This window comes from Phyllobates terribilis, unplaced genomic scaffold (genome assembly GCF_046119375.1).
Source record: "Phyllobates terribilis strain yellow unplaced genomic scaffold, ASM4611937v1 Scaffold_8__6_contigs__length_399053987, whole genome shotgun sequence".
In the NCBI taxonomy this organism is placed as follows: Eukaryota; Metazoa; Chordata; class Amphibia; order Anura; family Dendrobatidae; genus Phyllobates; species Phyllobates terribilis.
Window position 1 is genome coordinate 175,774,136 of NW_027362768.1, and position 25,452 is coordinate 175,799,587.

The following is a 25,452-nucleotide window of genomic DNA, read 5'->3' on the forward strand; positions in this document are numbered from 1 at the left end:
CATAGCAGAAGTCTTAAGTTGACCCCCTTTCCCCTCCACCTCTACATAAACAAAATTGTTAAAAAATATTTGGTTTAGCTATTTGGGGTCATGGGACAGAGTCGCAGTCACAGAGGGGTTAATCTCCCAACTTTTAAAAACTGGGAGAGGGACATGTAGTGCCACAGAACTAGCACCTTCACTGACGCCCCTTAGTGTTTTCACCCACTATCATACATCTTTCTTACACCTCATAAAGTATGAAGCTCCCACAGGGAATTTCCACACGGTGCCCCCCAACTTAGTATGATGCCTGCACAGTTCCCCACTCTGCTCCGGTCTGTGCCCCCTGAAGCTCTGCCCTCGATACTCTGCCCCGGTCTGTGCCGCTGATGCTCTGCTCTGTTCTGTGGCTCCGATGCTCTGCCCCGGTCTGGGCCCTTGATGCTCTGCTCCGGTCTGTGCCCTCGATGCTCTGCCCCGGTCTGTGCCCCCTGAAGCTCTGCCCTTGATGCTCTGCCCCGGTCTGTGCCCTTGATGCTCTGCCCCGGTCTGCGCCCTCGATGCTCTTCCCCGGTCTGCGCCCTCGATGCTCTTCCCCGGTCTGCGCCCTCGATGCTCTTCCCCGGTCTGCGCCCTCGATGCTCTTCCCTGGTCTGCGCCCTCGATGCTCTGCCCCATTCTGCGCCCTCGATGCTCTTCCCGGGTCTGGGCCCCCGATGCTCTGCCCCGGTCTGTGCCCCCGATGCTCTGCCCCGGTCTGTGCCCCCGATGCTCTGCCCCGGTCTGTGCCCCCGATGCTCTTCCCCTGTCTGGGCCCCCGATGCTCTGCCCAGGTCTGTGCCCCCGATGCTCTGCCCCGGTCTGTGCCCCCGATGCTCTGCCCCAGTCTGTTCCCCCGATGCTCTGCCCCGGTCTGTGCCCCCTATGCTTTGCCCTGGTCTGTGCCCCTGATGCTCTGCCCCGGTCTGTGCCCCCTATGCTCTGCCCTGGTCTGTGCCCCTGATGCTCTGCCCCGGTCTGTGCCGTGACATGACAACCTGCTGTACTGAGACTCAGACGCTCAGACTGAATGGTGGAAGAGCAGGGGAGCGATGGCGGCACCATTGTGTCCTACTGTATCTCCACCCTGAGAACGCTGATACAGTTGAAATCAAGACCCCTTTTGGCACTATGTTTCCCCCCCAACTCTCGGTCCCCAGAGCAGCCGCATGGTCTGCCATTATTAGCGGTGCACCACTGCATCCATCACTGTATATTATACTTCATTGTAAATAAAAGCCACTGCGCCTGTGTGAACAGAGCCTTAATCTTGTGCAGCAATGCCCCACACGGCTGACCCCAACGCTCTGTTGATGCTAAGTGCGGGACATGAACATGGACACGGTGTGTGCTGACGGCCGGGGTCACAGATCACTGATCCCCTCAGATGCTACAACGACCAGGGTAGATTTTTCCTTTTTCTTTTTTTTTCCTCCCCTTCTTCCAAAGAGTCATAACAGTTTTCTCTCAACATCGCCGTAAGTGGACTTATTTCTTTACTTTCTACGTTACGACACTGTGTACTGATAAACTTAAAAAAAAAGCCCCCCAAGAAAGAAAAAACAAAGCCCCGTTGTTTTTTGGTTTTAATTTTTTTAACGTTTATTATGCAGCAAAAACACTCCTGCACCGTGATTCTGCCGGTCGGCGCGATTACGGCCACAAAAACTTTTTCTGAGACCCGCAACTTTTTGAGCTCGTTTTTCTGCTGTCGTTTTTCTTGAGACCATACGTGCCACGTTTGAATTTGCTCCTTAGGGAGGTGCGGCGATCGATAAACATCAAAATTGGGCATTTGTGGGGGGTTTTTATAGAGTTTTTTTCCCCTTAATGGTTAATCAATTGACTTTTACGGGTGTGGTGATATCAATTATTTTTTATTTTATTTTTTATATTTCTTTTTTTTAATTAAGAGACAAGAGATTCCTTTTACATTTTATTTATTTTTATTAGTTTTTTTTTTTACATTTTTATCTTCCTTTTTAACTTTTATTTTTTTGGATCCTCTTAGGAGACTTGAACCTCCGATCGTTTGACGGCTTGTACTATGTACTGCAATATTTCGGTATAATTCGGCCGGGATTTAGGCCCATAGGTTCTCCTCATTGCTCCACTTAAAGGAGTATTCCCGTCCGCTGACGTCACGTCGACAGGGCATTGGCTTCTCTTCCGCTCTGCTCTGTTGATGCGGGCTGACTGCCGACGTCATACTGATTGACAGCCGGCTCCCTGCTGCCTAACTGCGGGAAGCCAGCTGTCAATCAGCATGATATCGGCAGTCTTGCCTCATCAACAGAGCAGAGCGGAAGAAGAAGAGCTGCTCTGTTGACGTGGAGCAGTTGCATCGCCGTCAGGAGCAGTCAGTGATCGTTTTGAGCCGGCGCCGGGTAGAATGGGCAGGTAGTGAACTACTACCTGGCTTTTTTTTTCTATGTGCCTAAAAACTAAGTACTGGACAACCCCTTTAAATGCCATTGTCAATACTAACAGCAGCATCTCTAAGATCCTATCCCAAAATGTATTAGGTACAATAATAATATTAGCAAATACCTCCAATTAGAAATGTTGTATAGTTCTTCTGATTCACTATGTCACTTACCCCATGTGCAGGGCATTGCAGTAGCTTGGGTATCTATGGTTGCAATCACTAACAACTAACTGTCACTATATGAGTGGTCATAACCATAGATGCCTAAGCTACTGCAATGACCTGCACATGGGGTAAGTGACATAGTGAATCAGAAGAACTATACTACATTTCTAATTGGAGGTATTTGATAATATTATTATTATTACACCTACTACATATTGGGATAGGATCTTGGAGACAGGAATACCCCTTTAAATGCTGCTGTCAGTGTTCACAATGGCATTTAAAAGGCGCTGTCCAGCAGTTTTTAGGCCCATAGTGGAAAAAAAAGTAACAGCCAGGTAGTTGCTCACTACCTGCCGTTTTACCTGAGCAGCTGTTCCACGTCAACAGAGCAGCTCTTCTTCTTCTGGCTGCTCGGTCAACGGGACGGGACTGCCGACGTCATGCTGATTGACCACTGGCTTCCCGCAGTTAGACAGCAGGGAGCCGGCTGTCCATCAGCATGATGTCAGCAGTGACTCTCCATCAATAGAACAGAGCGGAAGAGAAGCCGCTGCCCTGTCGGCTTCAGCGGAAGCAGAAATTTCTGGAAGTCGCCCTTTTCCAGCGTTGTGCGCTCCGGTGTGTAATAACGGCCTCTCGTCTTCCACATTTCAGATCCGCGCTGTCGGACGTGTTCGACATCATCGATTTGGACGGCAGCGGCTTCCTGAGTTTGGAGGAATACAACTTCTTCGAGTTGCGGAGCAGCGGCGAGAAGTGCGACGACGACGCCTGGGAGGTTTGTAAAGGTGCGCGCTGGTTTATTTTTTTTTGCATTTTGTGCGCCTCGTCCACACATCTCGTCAGCACTCCTCTCCTTTTATATTAATGAAGTCGCTTAATGCAGTTGTTTAACAGGAAAAAGTGTGTTATTGGGAGATAATTTGGAGGAGATTTCAATGTGTCGCACCATCCCGGGCCGATAACACCGGCCATATTACCGGCTGTAAAAAGTCCACTAATTCTCAGCAAAACATTTGCATTTTTATGGTTTCTATTAAGAATGCATTAGAACTGAATTACTTTTCTTTTAACCTTTCAGCAAGATGGTAAAAAAAAAAAAAAAGCCTCTGGCGTAAAAGGCCACGCGCGGGTAACATTTATTATCATATGACCTTAATATCACCCGCTAACAGCCGGCTCCTTCCCTGGACGAGGAAAAACCTAACATCATTTACTTGTTATTAATTCTGCCGTTCATCGGGAACATGCAGATAAAAGGAGGGGAAAGCGCCACAGTGGAGATGTGCAGGACACCAGAGGGGGGCGCCGCACCACTCACAACGGGCTTTATATAGTGCATTCAACGAAAAGGGAAAATATCATTAATTTCTACAAAAGGTTGAATCACTTCATAAATACAAAAAAAGACACAACATTACATTACTGATCCTGTATTATACTCCAGAGCTGCACTCACTATTCTGCTGGTGCAGTCACTGTGTACATACATTACTGATCCTGAGTTATCTCCTATATTATACCCCAGAGCTGCACTCACTATTCTGCCGGTGTAGTCACTGTGTACATACATTATATTACTGATCCTGTACTGATCCTGAGTTACATCCTGTATTATACCCCAGAGCTGCACTCACTATTCTGCTGGTGCAGTCACTGTGTATATACATTACATTACTGATCCTGAGTTACATCCTGTATTATACTCCAGAGCTGCACTCACTATTCTGCTGGTTCAGTAACTGTGTATATACATTACATTACTAATCCTGCTCTGATCCTGAGTTACATCCTGTATTATACTCCAGAGCTGCACTCACTATTCTGCTGGTGCAGTCACTGTGTACATACATTACATTACATTACTGATCCTGAGTTACATCCTATATTATACTCCAGAGCTGCACTCACTATTCTGCTGGTGCAGTCACTGTGTGCATACATTACATTACTGATCCTGCACTGATCCTCAGTTACATCCCATATTATACTCCAGAGCTGCACTCACTATTCTGCTGGTGCAGTCACTGTGTACATTTCATTACTGATCCTGTGTCATACTCCAGAGCTGCACTCACCATTCTGCTGGTGCAGTCACCGTGTACATACATTACATTACTTATCCTGTACTGATCCTGAGTTACATCATGTATTATACTCCAGAGCTGCACTCACTATTCTGCTGGTGCAGTCACTGTGTACATACATTACATTACTGATCCTGTACTGATCCTGAGTTACATCCTGTATTATACTCCACAGCTGCACTCACTATTCTGCTGGTGCAGTCACTGTGTACATACATTACATTACTGATCCTGAGTTACATCCTGTATTATACTCCAGAGCTGCACTCACTATTCTGCTGGTGCAGTCACCGTGTACATACATTACATTACTGATCCTGAGTTACATCCTGTATTATACTCCAGAGCTGCACTCACTATTCTGCTGGTGCAATCACTGTGTACATACATTACATTACTGATCCTGTACTGATCCTGAGTTACATCGTGTATTATACTCCAGAGCTGCACTCACCATTCTGCTGGTGCAGTCACCGTGTACATACATTACATTACTGATCCTGTACTGATCCTGAGTTACATCCTGTATTATACTCCAGAGCTGCACTCACTATTCTGCTGGTGCAGTCACTGTGTACATACATTACATTACTGATCCTGTACTGATCCTGAGTTACATCGTGTATTATACTCCAGAGCTGCACTCACTATTCTGCTGGTGCAGTCACTGTGTACATACATTACATTACTGATCCTTAGTTACATCCTGTATTATACTCCAGAGCTGCACTCACTATTCTGCTGGTGCAGTCACTGTGTACATACATTACATTACTGATCCTGTACTGATCCTGAGTTACATCCTGTATTATACTCCACAGCTGCACTCACTATTCTGCTGGTGCAGTCACTGTGTACATACATTACATTACTGATCCTTAGTTACATCCTGTATTATACTCCAGAGCTGCACTCACTATTCTGCTGTTGCAGTCACTGTGTACATACATTACATTACTGATCCTGTAGTGATCCTGAGTTATATCCTATATTATACTCCAGAGCTGCACTCACTATTCTGCTCGTGCAGTCACTGTGTACATATATTACATTACTGATCCTTAGTTACATCCTGTATTATGCTCCAGAGCTGCACTCGCTATTCTGCTGGTGCAGTCACTGTGTACATACATTACATTACTTATTCTGTACTGACCCTGAGTTACATCCTGTATTATACTCCAGAGCTGCACTCACTATTCTGCTGGTGCAGTCACTGTGTACATACATTACATTACTGATCCTTAGTTACATCCTGTATTATGCTCCAGAGCTGCACTCGCTATTCTGCTGGTGCAGTCACTGTGTACATACATTACATTACTTATTCTGTACTGACCCTGAGTTACATCCTGTATTATACTCCAGAGCTGCACTCACTATTCTGCTGGTGCAGTCACTGTGTACATACATTACATTACTGATCCTTAGTTACATCCTGTATTATACTCCAGAGCTGCACTCACTATTCTGCTGGTGCAGTCACTGTGTACATACATTACATTACTTATCCTGTACTGATCCTGAGTTACATCCTGTATTACCCTGCAGAGCTGCATTCTCTATTCTGCTGGTGTAGTCACTGTGTACATACATTACATTACTGATCCTGAGTTACATCCTGTATTATACTCCAGAGCTGCACTCACTATTCTGCTGGTGCAGTCACTGTGTACATACATTACATTACTGATCCTGAGTTATCTCCTATATTATACCCCAGAGCTGCACTCACTATTCTGCCGGTGTAGTCACTGTGTACATACATTATATTACTGATCCTGTACTGATCCTGAGTTACATCCTGTATTATACTCCACAGCTGCACTCACTATTCTGCTGGTGCAGTCACTGTGTACATACATTACATTACTGATCCTGTACTGATCCTGAGTTACATCCTGTATTATACTCCACAGCTGCACTCACTATTCTGCTGGTGCAGTCACTGTGTACATACATTACATTACTGATCCTGAGTTACATCCTGTATTATACTCCAGAGCTGCACTCACTATTCTGCTGGTGCAGTCACCGTGTACATACATTATATTACTGATCCTGAGTTACATCCTGTATTATACTCCAGAGCTGCACTCACTATTCTGCTGGTGCAATCACTGTGTACATACATTACATTACTGATCCTGAGTTACATCCTGTATTATACTCCAGAGCTGCACTCAGTATTCTGCTGGTGCAGTCACTGTGTACATACATTACATTACTGATCCTGTACTGATCCTGAGTTACATCGTGTATTATACTCCAGAGCTGCACTCACTATTCTGCTGGTGCAGTCACTGTGTACATACATTACATTACTGATCCTGTACTGATCCTGAGTTACATCGTGTATTATACTCCAGAGCTGCACTCACCATTCTGCTGGTGCAGTCACCGTGTACATACATTACATTACTTATCCTGTACTGATCCTGAGTTACATCGTGTATTATACTCCAGAGCTGCACTCACTATTCTGCTGGTGCAGTCACTGTGTACATACATTACATTACTGATCCTGTACTGATCCTGAGTTACATCCTGTATTATACTCCAGAGCTGCACTCACTATTCTGCTGGTGCAGTCACTGTGTACATACATTACATTACTGATCCTGTACTGATCCTGAGTTACATCCTGTATTATACTCCACAGCTGCACTCACTATTCTGCTGGTGCAGTCACTGTGTACATACATTACATTACTGATCCTTAGTTACATCCTGTATTATACTCCAGAGCTGCACTCACTATTCTGCTGTTGCAGTCACTGTGTACATACATTACATTACTGATCCTTAGTTACATCCTGTATTATACTCCAGAGCTGCACTCACTATTCTGCTGGTGCAGTCACTGTGTACATACATTACATTACTGATCCTGAGTTACATCCTGTATTATACTCCAGAGCTGCACTCACTATTCTGCTGGTGCAATCACTGTGTACATACATTACATTACTGATCCTGTAGTGATCCTGAGTTATATCCTGTATTATACTTCAGAGCTGCACTCACTATTCTGCTCGTGCAGTCACTGTGTACATATATTACATTACTGATCCTTAGTTACATCCTGTATTATGCTCCAGAGCTGCACTCGCTATTCTGCTGGTGCAGTCACTGTGTACATACATTACATTACTTATTCTGTACTGACCCTGAGTTACATCCTGTATTATACTCCAGAGCTGCACTCACTATTCTGCTGGTGCAGTCACTGTGTACATACATTACATAACTGACCCTGTACTGACCCTGAGTTACATCCTGTATTATACTCCAGAGCTGCACTCACTATTCTGCTGGTGCAGTCACTGTGTACATATATTACATTACTGATCCTTAGTTACATCCTGTATTATACTCCAGAGCTGCACTCACTATTCTGCTGGTGCAGTCACTTTGTACATACATTACATTACTTATTCTGTACTGATCCTGAGTTACATCCTGTATTATACTCCAGAGCTGCACTCACTATTCTGCTGGTGCAGTCACTGTGTACATACATTACATTACTTATCCTGTACTGATCCTGAGTTACATCCTGTATTACCCTGCAGAGCTGCATTCTCTATTCTGCTGGTGCAGTCACTGTGTACATACATTACATTACTTATTCTGTACTGATCCTGAGTTACATCCTGTATTATACTCCATAGCTGCACTCACTATTCTGCTGGTGCAGTCACTGTGTACATACATTATATTACTGATCCTGAGTTACCTCCTGTATTATACTCCAGAGCTGTACTCACTATTCTGCTGGTGCAGTCACTGTGTACATACATTACATTACTGATCCTGAGTTACATCCTGTATTATACTCCAGAGCTGCACTCACTATTCTGCTGGTGCAGTCACTGTGTACATACATTACATTACTGATCCTGAGTTACATCCTGTATTATACTCCAGAGCTGCACTCACTATTCTGCTGGTGCAGTCACTGTGTACATACATTACATTATTGATCCTGAGTTACATCCTGTATTATACTCCAGAGCTGCACTCACTATTCTGCTGGTGCAGTCACTGTGTACATACATTACATTACTGATCCTGAGTTACATCCTGTATTGTACTCCAGAGCTGCACTCACTATTCTCCTGTACACCGTGACTGCACCAGCAGAATAGTGAGTGCAGCTCTGGAGTATGTGTGTCACTTCTATGTTTGTATTATTAACAGAGAACTTTGAAACCAAGAAGAATGAGTTAACAAGAAAAGGCTTCTTGGATCTCAATCTGATGGAGGCCAATGACAGAGAAGGAGACCCCAGTGACTTGTGGGTGACGCTTCAGTCCATGGGCTATAACAAAGCACTGGAAATGACAGAGGTAATTATTTGCACGTGACCAGTCCTATAATCCGACATCCTATAATCCGCAATGCAGTGCACGCAGCGATCTCTCCTCTGAGCCTGGTAGAGAAGTCTATTGGATAAGTGCAGCAGACTCTGGGTGTGAGCCTCGTTGTCCCGGGGAAGCTGGCTGCTTTGCTATGATATGTGCTATGTATATGGCGGTGTTATTTATTCCGCAGGCCTGCCCTTTCCTCATTGATGTCTATGCTGAGAAGACTAAGCCCAAGCTGAAAGCCGCCAGTCTGGAGTCCGGCAGCCGCCTGCTGCAGAAGGTGCTCTGCAGATCTGTCCTTCTTAAAGGCGATGCAAAGCAGATGGACGGATGTGAACACGTCGTGGTCTACACCTACAAGAACGACACGCGCATCACTTCTGTCATCGAGAATAAGGTGCGTAACAGCCGAGTGGTCACCATAGAAACGGCCGCCACTGATTCATCCCCGGGGTCACGTCGACCTCCACTGATCAGAAAGGCACAGAATATCCTAGCGACACGTCATCACTTTCATTCTATATAGTAACAGCCTAAAGTTGGCACTCCGTAACCAGTGCCTCGCCTATTTCTCTGCCCAAGCTCAAAAGTCTGGCAAAACTGCAGTATATTGTAATAAAAAGTAACATAAAGAAATGAAAATTATTATTTAGTATTAAAAATAAAAAATTACATCAAACACATTTTTTTATTTTACATAAAATATATTTTATTATAAAAGCCACCCATTTGCTAACATAACGCCCACATATTTGATATATACCGTATAAACATTTTGAAAGTCAGAGATGAGTAATATTAAAAAAAAAGCAAACAGAAGACTTTTATTTGTCCCACGGTTCCCCCAAATCGGATTGAAAGGGTATTCACAATCTTATTTTTTCGTGACTCAATTGGAAAACTGATGCTTTTTTTTAAATCTGCAGCATGTCGATCCTTTGGGCTATTTTCCAGCGTTTTTTTTCACCCTAGAAAGCAATGAGAAAGTGCAAACACACTGCGAAAAAACACAATTAAGTGTTTTTGTTGCGTTTATGGTGAATAAAACGGACTTTATTAAACATGTACCGTAGACAACACGTAATCTGCGCCGAAAAAACGCAGCAAAAACCCGCTTTTTGTAAGCAGATTCTTTACAGCCAAGAGATCAGGTTTTGGCTGCAAAAAAAAGCAGTAAAAAAGCAACGTATGTACATAGGCCAAGGGTCTGTGCACAGATTGCAGTTTTGTTGCATTTTTTTCTGCACAGATTTGTCTCAGAATCTGAGGGATTTCCTAGTACAAGCAAAGTGAATGCGATTGGTGATGCCTCCTGCACACGTAGCTTATTTTTTCCTTGCAGATTTATATCTGCAGGATGTCAATTCTTACAGCGTTTTTGCTGCAGATTTCACCCCGTCTAATGATTGGGGTAAAATCTGCAATAAAAAAGGCATGTACAAAATGCACTTATTTTACGCAAAGAGATGCAGAAATTTCTGCTGCAAATAATTAAGGCGCACATACCCTGGGATATACTGTACGTGACCATAACTTGCAAAAAACAAGATCTGTGATGCAAGAATAGAAAAGTTACTATTTCTGAAATGGAGAAATGGGGTCCTGAGGGGTCAAAGGGTAAAAATATATAACGTCCAGGTGATACTGTTGGGGTTATTACTATGAATGGTGCATGTACATAGTCCTCAGATCCGTCTTACACACGGTGACTCTGCTTTTCTGTTCCCAGTCCGATAAGAAGATTGTGGTGCAGGTAAATAACGATCAGAGCAAGAACGGTATCAGCAGCCGAGGAATGAGCGTGTTTGCTGTAGAAGTGCCAGGAAAGTCAACCACGGTGAGGAGCGACAGTCCTTGTACAATGCTGGCGCCGACTCTGCGTGCATGCACGGGCAGTCCCTGCTTACTAAGGGCAGGACCTGCTGAATTGTGCATTGCACAGAGCTGGTTTGTGCTCTTAGTCTTTTGTGCAGGTTTGTTGTATAGGAGTATTCAAGTTTCAAAAGATTTGTTCTGCACTGATCGTCCGTGGCAGCGTTCACTTCTGCGCCAGCTATCCTCTGCCCGGCGCTCAGGGCGCCTCCTGTGCTTACTAGGCATCGGGCAGAGGATTGTCAGCGCAGAAGTGAACGCTGCTACAGAGGAACATCCTCCACTCTGCTGCAGGACAGAGCAAATCTTTTTGCTCAGCTGCAATAACGACAATTTTTTACAGTTTTCCAATATACTTTCTGCATCAGTTCTTTGCGGTTGCCAAGATCTCTGCTTGCTGTCGCCTAATAGGAACCTTCATTGTGTTTGTTTAGAGGATGGAAATCTGTCCTGATCATGTGTCGGACACACGAGTGAACAGCACATTACAAAAAAACCCGTCAAAGATGGAGGAGGTTGCAAAATTGCAACATACCTGCATGAATTCCGCAGCAGAATCTGCACGTCACGTGCTGCGGCTTTCCCCTCTACATCATAGGGGTTAGAAATACACAGAATGCATATTTTTACTTTTTTTGCTACCTATGGATGCTGGGGTTTCCTTGTGTGTTGTAGTGAAATCCGCTGTAGATTCGTGGTGCAGAAACCTCGGCTCAGGAGTTCACTCTACGATTAGAACAACAGGCTTAAATCTCTGAAAATCCACAAGAAATTTATACAGAAAAATTTGTAGACATTTTAATTTTGCAGAGAATCACATTTCTTTGCAAAATCTTGAATACAGAACAGGTTTTTTCTCCATCGTCCCTTTGCTCCCGAGGCATAGAGATGCTTTTGCAACTGCTGCACATATTATTGCAATGCGATTGCATTTACAAAATTACAGAAAAATTGTTTTCATATAATATAAACCTTGCTTGGCAATTTCCACCATGACAAGGCAGCGTCATGTAGAATGCAGCTGTATAGAGTGACCGTGTATTGTACACTCCTCACTCCTCCATACTGCAGTCTATGGGCATTCTGCATACATAAGCTGCAGTGTAAACAGCCGGGCCGTAGGCTGCTGGACAGGGGGAGCGTCTGTACCACTGCAGAGCACATAGGCATCAGAAACCTAGAAAGCACATTTTAACCCTCTTTAATAGCACTCCTGCATCCCCTGGATATGAGCCCCTCTGCCTTTTCGATAGGCATCTGGACCGTGCTCTCTGTGTATGCAATGGCCGCCGATTGACGTGGATGACGTCCCCTACTGGAGAGGCGGTGATTGCAAACACAGAGATGCCCATTGATTCTCCATCACATATAGCACGGGACCATTATAAATGTTTTTTTCGTAGGTACGCAGGCAGCTGTGCTGGTATCAAGGGGTTGTAGAATTGTCATTACTGAGGGGTAAAAGGTGACAGACCCAGTATATATTGGGAAAAACCTGGTGCCGTCATTTAACCGCATATAACGTTTTTATGGGACTTGTTTTACATCACTTTACAAACACAGCTCTGCAAATTAGTGTCCACACAAAAAATTGTGCAGGTGCTCAGTAATTACACTGCTCAAAAAAATAAAGGGAACACTTAAACAACAGAATATAACTCCAAGTAAATGAAACTTCTGTGAAATCAAACTGTCCACTTAGGAAGCAACACTGATTGACAATCAAATTCACATGCTGTTGTGCAAATGGAATAGACAATAGATGGAAATTACTGGCAATTATCAAGACACCCTCAATAAAGGAGTGGTTCTGCAGGTGAGGACCACAGACCACATCTCAGTACCAATGCTTTCTGGCTGATGTTTTGGTCACTTTTGAATGTTGGTTGTGCTTTCACACTCGTGGTAGCATGAGACGGACTGTACAACCCACAGAAGTTGTTCAGGTAGTGCAGCTCATCCAGGATGGCACATCAATGCGAGCTGTGGCAAGAAGGTTTGCTGTGTCTGTCAGCGTAGTGTCCAGAGGCTGGAGGCGCTACCATGAGACAGGCCAGTACACCAGGAGACGTGGAGGGGGCTGTAGGAGGGCAACAACCCAGCAGCAGGACCGCTACCTCCGCCTTTGTGCAAGGAGGAACAGGAGGAGCACTGCCAGAGCCCTGCAAAATGACCTCCAGCAGGCCACAAATGTGCATGTGTCTGCACAAACGGTTAGAAACCGACTCCATGAGGGTGGTATGAGGACCTGACGTCCACAGATGGTGGTTGTGCTCACTGCCCAACACCGTGCAGGATGCTTGGCATTTGCCACAGAACACCAGGATTGGCAAAGTCGCCACTGGCGCCCTGTGCTCTTCACAGATGAAAGCAGGTTCACACTGAGCACATGTGACAGACGTGACAGAGTCTGGAGACGCCGTGGAGAGCGATCTGCTGCCTGCAGCATCCTTCAGCATGACCGGTTTGGCCGTGGGTCAGTAATGGTGTGGGGTGGCATTTCTTTGGAGGGCCGCACAGCCCTCCATGTGCTCGCCAGAGGTAGCCTGACTGCCATTAGGTACCGAGATGAGATCCTCAGACCCCTTGTGAGACCATATGCTGGTGCGGTTGGCCCTGGGTTCCTCCTAATGCAGGACAATGCCAGACCTCATGTGGCTGGAGTGTGTCAGCAGTTCCTGCAAGATGAAGGCATTGAAGCTATGGACTGGCCCGCCCGTTCCCCAGACCTGAATCCGATTGACCACATCTGGGACATCATGTCTCGCTCCATCCACCAACTTCACGTTGCACCACAGACTGTCCAGGAGTTGGCGGATGCTTTAGTCGAGGTCTGGGAGGAGATCCCGCAGGAGACCATCCGCAACCTCATCAGGAGCATGCCCAGGCGTTGTAGGGAGGTCATACAGGCACGTGGAGGCCACACATAATACTCAGCCTCATCAGGAGCATGCCCAGGCGTTGTAGGGAGGTCATACAGGCACGTGGAGGCCACACACAATACTCGGCCTCATCAGGAGCATGCCCAGGCGTTGTAGGGAGGTCATACAGGCACGTGGAGGCCACACACAATACTCAGCCTCATCAGGAGCATGCCCAGGCGTTGTAGGGAGGTCATACAGGCACGTGGAGGCCACACACAATACTCAGCCTCATCAGGAGCATGTCCAGGCGTTGTAGGGAGGTCATACAGGCACGTGGAGGCCACACACAATACTCAGCCTCATCAGGAGCATGCCCAGGCGTTGTAGGGAGGTCATACAGGCACGTGGAGGCCACACACAATACCGAGCCTCATTTTGCCTTGTTTTAAGGACATTACATCAAAGTTGGATCAGCCTGTAGTGTGTTTCTCCACTTTAATTTTGGGGGTGACTCCAAATCCAGGCCTCCATTGATTAATAAATGTGATTTCCATTGATGATTTTTGTGTGATTTTGTTGTCAGCACATTCAACTTTATACAGAAAAAAGTATTCAATGAGAAGATTTCATTCATTCAGATCTAGGATGTGGTATTTCAGTGTTCCCTTTGTTTTTTTGAGCAGTGTATAATTTTTTTTTCTTAAATGCGTGTGTTTGGAATTAAAAATCATTTTTGCAATTGGGCTTTATTAAAACTTTTGCACCAACTTTTACAGACTCGTCGTTTCTCTGCAAATTGAACTTTGATGTGGTCTGTGGTTATTAATCAGCTGAGAGGAGCTCAGAAAAAGGCAGATAAAAAGACATACAGACTATCAGAACGAGCTCACTGATTAATTCTCTGTGAACTCCTTCTGCAACACGGAGGCTATAGAAGGCAAGCGGTGCAAGATTCTTAATGAAACCCAAATGAAAAAATTATTTTTAGCCCCAAATACATGGATTTAAGTATGAAAATTAATAAAAAATTGTCCCCAATGATGGACAACCCCCTTTAATTTAGAAATGCATGTTGCTGCTCTCCTGTGACATCACTATGACATCACACGGGCCTATGGGGATCCGGGTGTACTAACGTGCCGCCTTTCTGTCCGCAGGTATCTCAGCATGTCATGGCTGCGAACGAGAAGCAGGAGTGGCTATATAACTGTGTGCACAACGTCCTGTCGTGAAGCCGAACCGCAGGCCGAGGTCACCAGTCCGCTTTTATCAGAAGATATTACAAATAATATTTCTAGTGCCAAAGATTTTCAATCAATAAGAAAGTGCCAAGTTTTTCTAATATTTATGTTATCACGCATTTATTATGTCAGACTCAAAACCGCCACTTATAAATGTACCGCCGGGTGTCGAACAAGAGGAAAAGTGACCAGAACTTACATTAAAGAGGAACCCTAACCAAATTATAACCGTGTCCACAGTGGAGATGTCTGGGGGTCAAAAGTTCCCCCTTTCTGGTGATCAGTACCGGAATAACCCCTTTCATTCCAAATTGAGAGAAGGAAGCTACAGAGGCACAGGAAAGGCTGCACAGCGGCACGCAGCATGTCACAAGCAGCACGGAGAACTAAAATGCTTTGCATGTTAAAAAGCTCAAAGAGTTTCCCCATGGCAGAAGATATATACTCTATCTGCCATACATCTCAGCTCTTACTTAAAGGGCTTCTCCAAAAATGTATTAAAATGGCCCCCCATCACATAATTTAAACGGCAGTCATTTGTTAGGGCAGGCTGCAGTCTGAAGAAACACTGCTTCTGATACGTGCGTCTCAACTGACAGAGGAGCTGTATCGTAAGCACACATACCGAAAAGCCGAGGGGAACTGCTGTGACAGGAGGAGAAATAAATCTTCTCCACTAATCTCCTTTGTGTGCAGTCAGCCGAGAAGATTGGTTTCCTGTCCTGTCACAGCCCTTTGTCCTCGGCTCATGGAGGCACTTGTGCTTACGATGCAACTCCTCTGTCAGTTGAGACACAGGTCTCGGGAGCTGTGTTTCTTCAGACTGCAGCCGAACATGACAAGTGACTAGCATGAGTTTCTGTTTGAATTATGTGAAGGGGGCAACTTTATTACATTCTGAGAGAACCCCTTAAATCTGGTCATACATATCAGATCACTGTCAGCCAAACATTTGCGTTTTTAACAGGGAGAGAAGAGAAAGCTGCTGCCAGGTCGGGTGCTGAAATTGAAAGCTCCAGATCCTCGTATGTCCAGGGAGAGTAAGAAGTCCCCTCATATACATATATACACCTGGGGGAACATGTTTTATCTCTCGCCATCACGTCTTGCTCACATCTGGTCAGATCTTACATCGGGGAAATACAATAAAGTCAAGACAAGCCTCAGGTGTCAATTCAGACCATTTGTACATGATACAGATATTATCTATTTTATTAAAATTATATACTAATGCAAATTTTCTTTTTTTACTGTTTTGATTTTCTGATTATTTTATATATATTTTTTTATTATATTTTTTGCCCATGATACTGGGATCGGCCATCTTGCCTGAGCGTCAGTTTACAGCAATCCTAGACTTGCTTTACAGCCGACGCACAGACCATAGGAAGCAACAGTCATCGACTTCTACGGGAGAACATAATGAGCACATTCTGTGATCTGTGCAGGAAGGGGGAGAAGGTGAGCTTTAGCCATAAAGATTGCAAGATTTCAGGGGGGAGTTAATATAGTCGAGAAAAGGTAAAAAAACAAAAAATGTCCAAAAATTCTTAAATTATTTTTAATATAAAAAAAAAAAAAGCGATGAGTTTCTGATGACACACTCCCAGAGCCTCATACTATTTTAAAGGGATCGCTTTCCCCTGTTAAAAATGAAGAAAGGACAAAAAATAAAATAAACGTACTTGATATCACTGCGTCTGTAAAATCCATTCTATCAAAATTACAAATTAACACGACTGAAAAAAGCCGTAATGAGAAAAGAAAAAAAAACAGCAAAATTGCATCACCATTCCTCCTAAAAAAAAATGCAAACATTTTTTACAAGCTTCTAAATTGTTACGCTCACGCCCGGGCTGTTTGGTGTGAGCGTGGTTAGTGGTCCCACGAACCGAGGAGTACCTGGAGGGGCATGACTAGGGGCCTCAGCAGATCCGACCACGGACGCACGGCGGGCTTAATCGACTCCATGGTCCGAGGAGGAACGAGGGAGGTGACCCAGGTGCTACTCCAGGGCACACAGCTGTTCACACAACACCGGGGTATGCAGGAACGGGTAGGTTCAGCTGGTGTGTAAATAGGCAGGCAGGTACTAGTGGGTACGGCTGATAATCAGGCGGGCAGGTACTGGCGGGTACGGCAGGTATACAGACCGGCGGGTAGACAGGCTGGATAGGGACCAGTACAGACTGGAATACAGGAGCAGAGCCGCAGGCACGGACGGAAAGCAGAGCAGAGCCGCGGACGGGAAGCAGGGCCGAGCAGAGCCGCAGGGGTGAACAGGAAGCAGAGCAAAGCCGCAGGTGCGGACAGGAAGCAGAGCCGCAGGTGCAGACGGGAAGCAAGGCGGAGCTGCAGGTACGGACGGAAAGCAGAGCAGAGCCGCAGGTGCGGGCGGGAAGCAGGGCCGAGCAGAGCCGCAGGGGTGAACAGGAAGCAGAGCAAAGCCGCAGGTGCGGACAGGAAGTGGAGCCGCAGGTGCAGACGGGAAGCAAAGCGGAGCTGCAGGTACAGACGGGAAGCAGAGCAGAGCCGCAGGAGCGGCCATGTGGGACAGGGCTCTGTTCACATGGAACAGACAGGGTCAGGAAAGCGCAAGAAGGTAGTTCGAATACAGAAGGTAGATATGGGGGCAGGGAAACGGGACAAGCAGAGCAAGATACTTGCTATGAAGTACGAGTGGACACAAAACTCACAAACTGGAGTACAGAGACAACAGGTAGGAGATAGGTTCTGGGAGCTGGGATTTATCATCCGTGCATCCCTTTCCAATTGTCTGCATCCAGGAGACATATCTAACCTTGGGAGAACTGATAAGTATATATTTTTTTGTTTATTCTGCTAAAAAACAAGCTGTCATACAACTATGGGGACAAAAAAAATAAAAAGTTATGGCTCTTGGAAGAAGCGGAAGGAAAAACAAAAGTGTAAAAATAAAAAAACTGCTTGGTCTTTAAGGGGTTAATAAAGCAGTAAAAGTTGGGCTCCTATAGGACATGTTTAGATGAGCAGAAAACCTGAGGCCAAACATTAAGGGAATAAGTTTGAGAAACTTTTTAGGGTCTTCCTGACCCATTCTTCAGATGCCTGATGCAACCTGACGGAGGAAATACCCCCCTCCCTGTAAGTCCGTGCCTTGTCCACCAGAGGGAGCACTTGGACATATACCCACTCAGGAGTCACATCACACCGGCAGAAGGAGTCCATCAGTCTGAGATAAGAGCGGAAATCCAGGTGCGGATGGGATGAATTATGGACAAATCCACAATTTTGAGTCTGGGGACCTGTCCGGGCTTCTATATGTCCCTGCAGTTGTAACGAGGTGGTCCCGTGCCTCTGATCCCTGCTGTAATTTGGGGCTCGCTCATTGGGATTCACAGGTGGAGAACTTTTGGTTAAACCCATATTATTTGTGTAACCTTCTATAAGGTCACCGCCGGCAGGGCCGCTGCTATTTTTGCCGGCGGTGACCTCTGCTCTCCGTGTGTAACTGAATCCTCTCCGATAAATGTCAGCTGTGCGGGAGGATCGGCCCGGACCAGGCTCACGCGTTTCTACAGCCCATGGAGGCCTCTATAAATCAGACATATTGTATCACACAGCACATTTCAATTATTTGTGAAAGTATCAACCATCACACCTACGGAATATTTGGTGGCGAGCATCATAAATGTAGCATCGGGCCGCATAATGCAGGTGTTCTGGGAAAGTGACCGCTGCATTCATATATATGGCCCCATGTGTGCCGGCATCTGAGGAGTGAGAAAGAGGGGTAAATTATAGATGTCTATAAAGGGTTACACTAGGTCATCAATATCAGATCGGTTGGGACCGGGCTCCGCTCTGATCAGCTGTTTATGGCTCCTACACCGTGCAGTGACCGTACTCCGGGAGGTCAGACCCTGATGTTGAGGGGTCCGGGCTCACAACCTCCATGATAGGATGGGGCGGAGGTCCGGGCTCTGTGCGGCCCCTCATGTTCTCCTCCATGTCTGTATGTACCTTGTGCACTGGGCGCAGTCATGGGGGACAGATAAGGGCGGACCCCAAGCTGTTCCCACAAAGCTGAAGCTACAATTATCCACAATGTCTTGTGTTGAGGATTAAGATTTCCCATCACTGGAGCTGAGGGTCCGCGGCCGCCGCCTGAAAACAGCCCATAGCATTATCCTCCTCCACCATCTGTACAGGGGGCACAATGCAGTCAGGGGGTAACGTCCTACTGGAATCACCAGACTCCTCCATCAGACGCAGATAGAGAAGTGCGATCCGTCACTGCACAGAACACGTCTCCTCCAGACTCCAGAGGTGGCGGCTTTACACCACTCCATCCGACACTCAGCATTGTGCTTGGTGATGTACGGCTGCATGCAGCTGCTCGGCCATGAAGCTCCCGGCGGGGGGCGCAGTGTTTGTGCTGATACCAGAGGAGGTCTGGACTCTGCAGTTATGGGGTCAGCATAGCGGTGGGGACTTTTCTGTCCTCAGCATTCAGCCCTCCGCTCTGTAATGTTACGAGGTCTCCACTTAGTGGCCGAGTTCCTGCAGTTCCTTCTACTTCTCAGTAATATCACTCACAGGTGATGGGGGAAGATTCAGGAGGAAGAAATGTCATGGACGGACTTGTTACCCCGGACCGAGCTGGTGTCAGTGAGCTCTGCACCACCGGCCGCTCTGTCACATGTTAGTAAAGGAAGATAGCACGGCGGGAGCCGGAGGTTATACACTGGAGACGAGGGGCTGGATGTTATACACTGGAGACGAGGGGCTGGATGTTATACACTGGAGACGAGGGGCTGGATGTTATACACTGGAGACGAGGGGCTGGATGTTATACACTGGAGACGAGGGGCTGGATGTTATACACTGGAGACGAGGGGCTGGATGTTATACACTGGAGACGAGGGGCTGGATGTTATACACTGGAGACGAGGGGCTGGATGTTATACACTGGAGACGAGGGGCTGGATGTTATACACTGGAGACGAGGGGCTGGATGTTATACACTGGAGACGAGGGGCTGGATGTTATACACTGGAGACGAGGGGCTGGATGTTATACACTGGAGACGAGGGGCCGGATGCTATACACTGGAGACGAGGGGCTGGATGCTATACACCGGGGACGAGGGGCTGGATGTTATACACTGGGGATGAGGGGCCGGATGTTATACACTGGAGACGAGGGGCTGGATGCTATACACTGGAGACGAGGGGCTGGATGTTATACACTGGAGACGAGGGGCTGGATGTTATACACTGGAGACGAGGGGCTGGATGTTATACACTGGAGACGAGGGGCTGGATGTTATACACTGGAGACGAGGGGCTGGATGTTATACACTGGAGACGAGGGGCTGGATGTTATACACTGGAGACGAGGGGCTGGATGTTATACACTGGGGATGAGGGGCTGGATGTTATACACTGGAGATGAGGGGCTGGATGCTATACACCGGGGACGAGGGGCTGGATGTTATACACTGGAGACGAGGGGCTGGATGTTATACACTGGAGACGAGGGGCCGGATGCTATACACTGGAGACGAGGGGCTGGATGCTATACACCGGGGACGAGGGGCTGGATGTTATACACTGGGGATGAGGGGCCGGATGTTATACACTGGAGACGAGGGGCTGGATGCTATACACCGGGGACGAGGGGCTGGATGTTATACACTGGAGACGAGGGGCTGGATGTTATACACTGGGGAGCGAGGGGCTGGATGTTATACACTGGGGAGCGAGGGGCTGGATGTTATACACTGGAGACGAGGGGCTGGATGTTATACACTGGAGACGAGGGGCTGGATGTTATACACTGGAGACGAGGGGCTGGATATTATACACTGGAGACGAGGGGCTGGATGTTATACACTGGAGACGAGGGGCTGGATGCTATACATTGGGGGCGAGGAGCTGGATGTTATACACTGGGGGCAAGGGGCTGGATGCTATACACTGGAGACGAGGGGCTGGATGCTATACACTGGAGACGAGGGGCTGGATGCTATACACTGGGGACGAGGGGCTGGATGTTATACACTGGGGACGAGGGGCTGGATGCTATACACTGGGGACGAGGGGCTGGATGTTATACACTGGGGATGAGGGGCTGGATGTTATACACTGGGGATGAGGGGCTGGATGTTATACACTGGAGACGAGGGGCTGGATGTTATACACTGGAGACGAGGGGCTGGATGCTATACACTGGAGACGAGGGGCTGGATGTTATACACTGGAGACGAGGGGCTGGATGTTATACACTGGAGACGAGGGGCTGGATGTTATACACTGGGGGTGATGGGGCTGGATGTTATACACTGGAGACGAGGGGCTGGATGTTATACACTGGGGACGAGGGGCTGGATGTTATACACTGGGGATGAGGGGATGGATGTTATACACTGGAGACGAGGGGCTGGATGTTATACACTGGAGACGAGGGGCTGGATGTTATACACTGGAGACGAGGGGCTGGATGCTATACATTGGGGGCGAGGAGCTGGATGTTATACACTGGGGGCAAGGGGCTGGATGCTATACACTGGAGACGAGGGGCTGGATGCTATACACTGGAGACGAGGGGCTGGATGCTATACACTGGGGACGAGGGGCTGGATGTTATACACTGGGGACGAGGGGCTGGATGCTATACACTGGGGACGAGGGGCTGGATGTTATACACTGGGGATGAGGGGCTGGATGTTATACACTGGAGACGAGGGGCTGGATGTTATACACTGGAGACGAGGGGCTGGATGCTATACACTGGAGACGAGGGGCTGGATGTTATACACTGGAGACGAGGGGCTGGATGTTATACACTGGAGACGAGGGGCTGGATGCTATACACTGGAGACGAGGGGCTGCATGTTATACACTGGGGACGAGGGGCTGGATGCTATACACTGGAGACGAGGGGCTGGATGTTATACACTGGAGACGAGGGGCTGGATGCTATACACTGGAGACGAGGGGCTGGATGTTATACACTGGAGACGAGGGGCTGGATGTTATACACTGGAGACGAGGGGCCGGATGTTATACACTGGAGACGAGGGTCTGGATGCTATACACTGGAGACGAGGGGCTGGATGTTATACACTGGAGACGAGGGGCTGGATGTTATACACTGGAGACGAGGGGCTGGATGTTATACACTGGAGACGAGGGGCTGGATGTTATACACTGGAGACGAGGGGCTGGATGTTATACACTGGAGACGAGGGGCTGGATGTTATACACTGGGGACGAGGGGCTGGATGTTATACACTGGGGGTGATGGGGCTGGATGTTATACACTGGAGACGAGGGGCTGGATGTTATACACTGGAGACGAGGGGCTGGATGTTATACACTGGAGACGAGGGGCCGGATGTTATACACTGGAGACGAGGGTCTGGATGCTATACACTGGAGACGAGGGGCTGGATGTTATACACTGGAGACGAGGGGCTGGATGTTATACTCTGGAGACGAGGGGCTGGATGTTATACACTGGAGACGAGGGGCTGGATGTTATACACTGGAGACGAGGGGCTGGATGTTATACACTGGGGACGAGGGGCTGGATGCTATACACTGGAGACGAGGGGCTGGATGTTATACACTGGAGACGAGGGGCTGGATGTTATACACTGGAGACGAGGGGCTGGATGTTATACACTGGAGACGAGGGGCTGGATGTTATACACTGGAGACGAGGGGCTGGATGTTATACACTGGGGACGAGGGGCTGGATGCTATACACTGGAGACGAGGGGCTGGATGTTATATACTGGAGACGAGGGGCTGGATGTTATACACTGGAGACGAGGGGCTGGATGTTATACACTGGAGACGAGGGGCTGGATGTTATACACTGGATACGAGGGGCTGGATGTTATACACTGGAGACGAGGGGCTGGATGTTATACACTGGAGACGAGGGGCTGGATGTTATACACTGGAGACGAGGGGCTGGATGTTATACACTGGGGATGAGGGGATGGATGCTATACACTGGAGACGAGGGGCTGGATGTTATACACTGGAGACGAGGGGCTGGATGTTATACACTGGAGACGAGGGGCCGGATGTTATACACTGGAGACGAGGGGCCGGATGTTATACACTGGGGATGAGGGGATGGATGCTATACACTGGAGACGAGGGGATGGATGTTATACACTGGAGACGAGGGGCTGGATGTTATACACTGGAGACGAGGGGCTGGATGTTATACACTGGAGACGAGGGGCTGGATGTTATACACTGGGGATGAGGGGATGGATGCTATACACTGGAGACGAGGGGCTGGATGTTATACACTGGAGACGAGGGGCTGGATGTTATACACTGGAGACGAGGGGCCGGATGTTATACACTGGAGACGAGGGGCCGGATGTTATACACTGGAGACGAGGGGCCGGATGTTATACACTGGAGACGAGGGGCTGGATGTTATACACTGGAGACGAGGGGCTGGATGTTATACACTGGGGACGAGGGGATGGATGCTATACACTGGAGACGAGGGGATGGATGTTATACACTGGAGACGAGGGGCCGGATGTTATACACTGGAGACGAGGGGCCGGATGTTATACACTGGAGACGAGGGGCTGGATGTTATACACTGGGGACGAAGGGCCGGATGTTATACACTGGGGACGAGGGGCTGGATGCTATACACTGGAGACGAGGGGCTGGATGCTATACACTGGAGACGAGGGGCTGGATGTTATACACTGGAGACGAGGGGCCGGATGCTATACACTGGAGACGAGGGGCTGGATGTTATACACTGGAGACGAGGGGCTGGATGTTATACACTGGAGACGAGGGGCCGGATGCTATACACTGGAGACGAGGGGCTGGATGTTATACACTGGAGACGAGGGGCTGGATGTTATACACTGGAGACGAGGGGCCGGATGTTATACATTGGAGACGAGGGGATGGATGTTATACACTGGAGACGAGGGGCTGGATGTTATACACTGGAAACGAGGGGCTGGATGTTATACACTGGAGACGAGGGGCCGGATGTTATACACTGGAGACGAGGGGCCGGATGTTATACACTGGTGACGAGGGGATGAATGCTATACACTGGAGACGACGGGATGGATGCTATACACTGGAGACGAGGGGATGGATGCTATACACTGGAGACGAGGGGCTGGATGTTATACACTGGAGACGAGGGGCTGGATGTTATACACTGGAGACGAGGGGCCGGATGTTATACACTGGAGACGAGGGGATGGATGCTATACACTGGAGACGAGGGGATGGATGCTATACACTGGGGACGAGGGGTTGGATGTTATACACTGGAGACGAGGGGATGGATGTTATACACTGGAGACGAGGGGCTGGATGTTATACACTGGGGACGAGGGGCTGGATGTTATACACTGGAGACGAGGGGCTGGATGTTATACACTGGGGACGAGGGGCTGGATGTTATACACTGGAGACGAGGGGCTGGATGTTATACACTGGGGATGAGGGGCTGGATGTTATACACTGGAGACGAGGGGCTGGATGTTATACACTGGAGACGAGGGGCTGGATGCTATACACTGGAGACGAGGGGCTGGATGTTATACACTGGAGACGAGGGGCTGGATGTTATACACTGGGGATGAGGGGCTGGATGTTATACACTGGAGACGAGGGGCTGGATGTTATACACTGGAGACGAGGGGCTGGATGCTATACACTGGAGACGAGGGGATGGATGTTATACACTGGAGACGAGGGGCTGCATGTTATACACTGGGGACGAGGGGATGGATGCTATACACTGGAGACGAGGGGCTGGATGTTATACACTGGAGACGAGGGGCTGGATGCTATACACTGGAGACGAGGGGCTGGATGTTATACACTGGAGACGAGGGGCTGGATGTTATACACTGGAGACGAGGGGCCGGATGTTATACACTGGAGACGAGGGTCTGGATGCTATACACTGGAGACGAGGGGCTGGATGTTATACACTGGAGACGAGGGGCTGGATGTTATACACTGGGGACGAGGGGCTGGATGCTATACACTGGAGACGAGGGGCTGGATGTTATATACTGGAGACGAGGGGCTGGATGTTATACACTGGAGACGAGGGGCTGGATGTTATACACTGGAGACGAGGGGCTGGATGTTATACACTGGATACGAGGGGCTGGATGTTATACACTGGAGACGAGGGGCTGGATGTTATACACTGGAGACGAGGGGCTGGATGTTATACACTGGAGACGAGGGGCTGGATGTTATACACTGGGGATGAGGGGATGGATGCTATACACTGGAGACGAGGGGCTGGATGTTATACACTGGAGACGAGGGGCTGGATGTTATACACTGGAGACGAGGGGCTGGATGTTATACACTGGAGACGAGGGGA

General features: G+C 47.9%; 1 protein-coding gene across 1 annotated transcript in view; it reads left to right on the forward strand.

Annotated features, from left to right (window-relative positions):
- Positions 1 to 16,288, forward strand: part of EFCAB7 (EF-hand calcium binding domain 7) — a 46,737-nt gene extending 30,449 nt beyond the window's left edge. The window contains exons 10-14 of the mRNA XM_073643812.1: positions 3,272 to 3,405; positions 8,908 to 9,056; positions 9,262 to 9,471; positions 10,804 to 10,911; positions 14,968 to 16,288. Of these exons, the coding sequence (XP_073499913.1) occupies positions 3,272 to 3,405; positions 8,908 to 9,056; positions 9,262 to 9,471; positions 10,804 to 10,911; positions 14,968 to 15,042 (676 nt within the window). The 3' untranslated portion in view covers positions 15,043 to 16,288. The remainder of the gene's footprint in view (positions 1 to 3,271; positions 3,406 to 8,907; positions 9,057 to 9,261; positions 9,472 to 10,803; positions 10,912 to 14,967) is intronic.
- Positions 16,289 to 25,452: the final 9,164 nt, after the last annotated feature.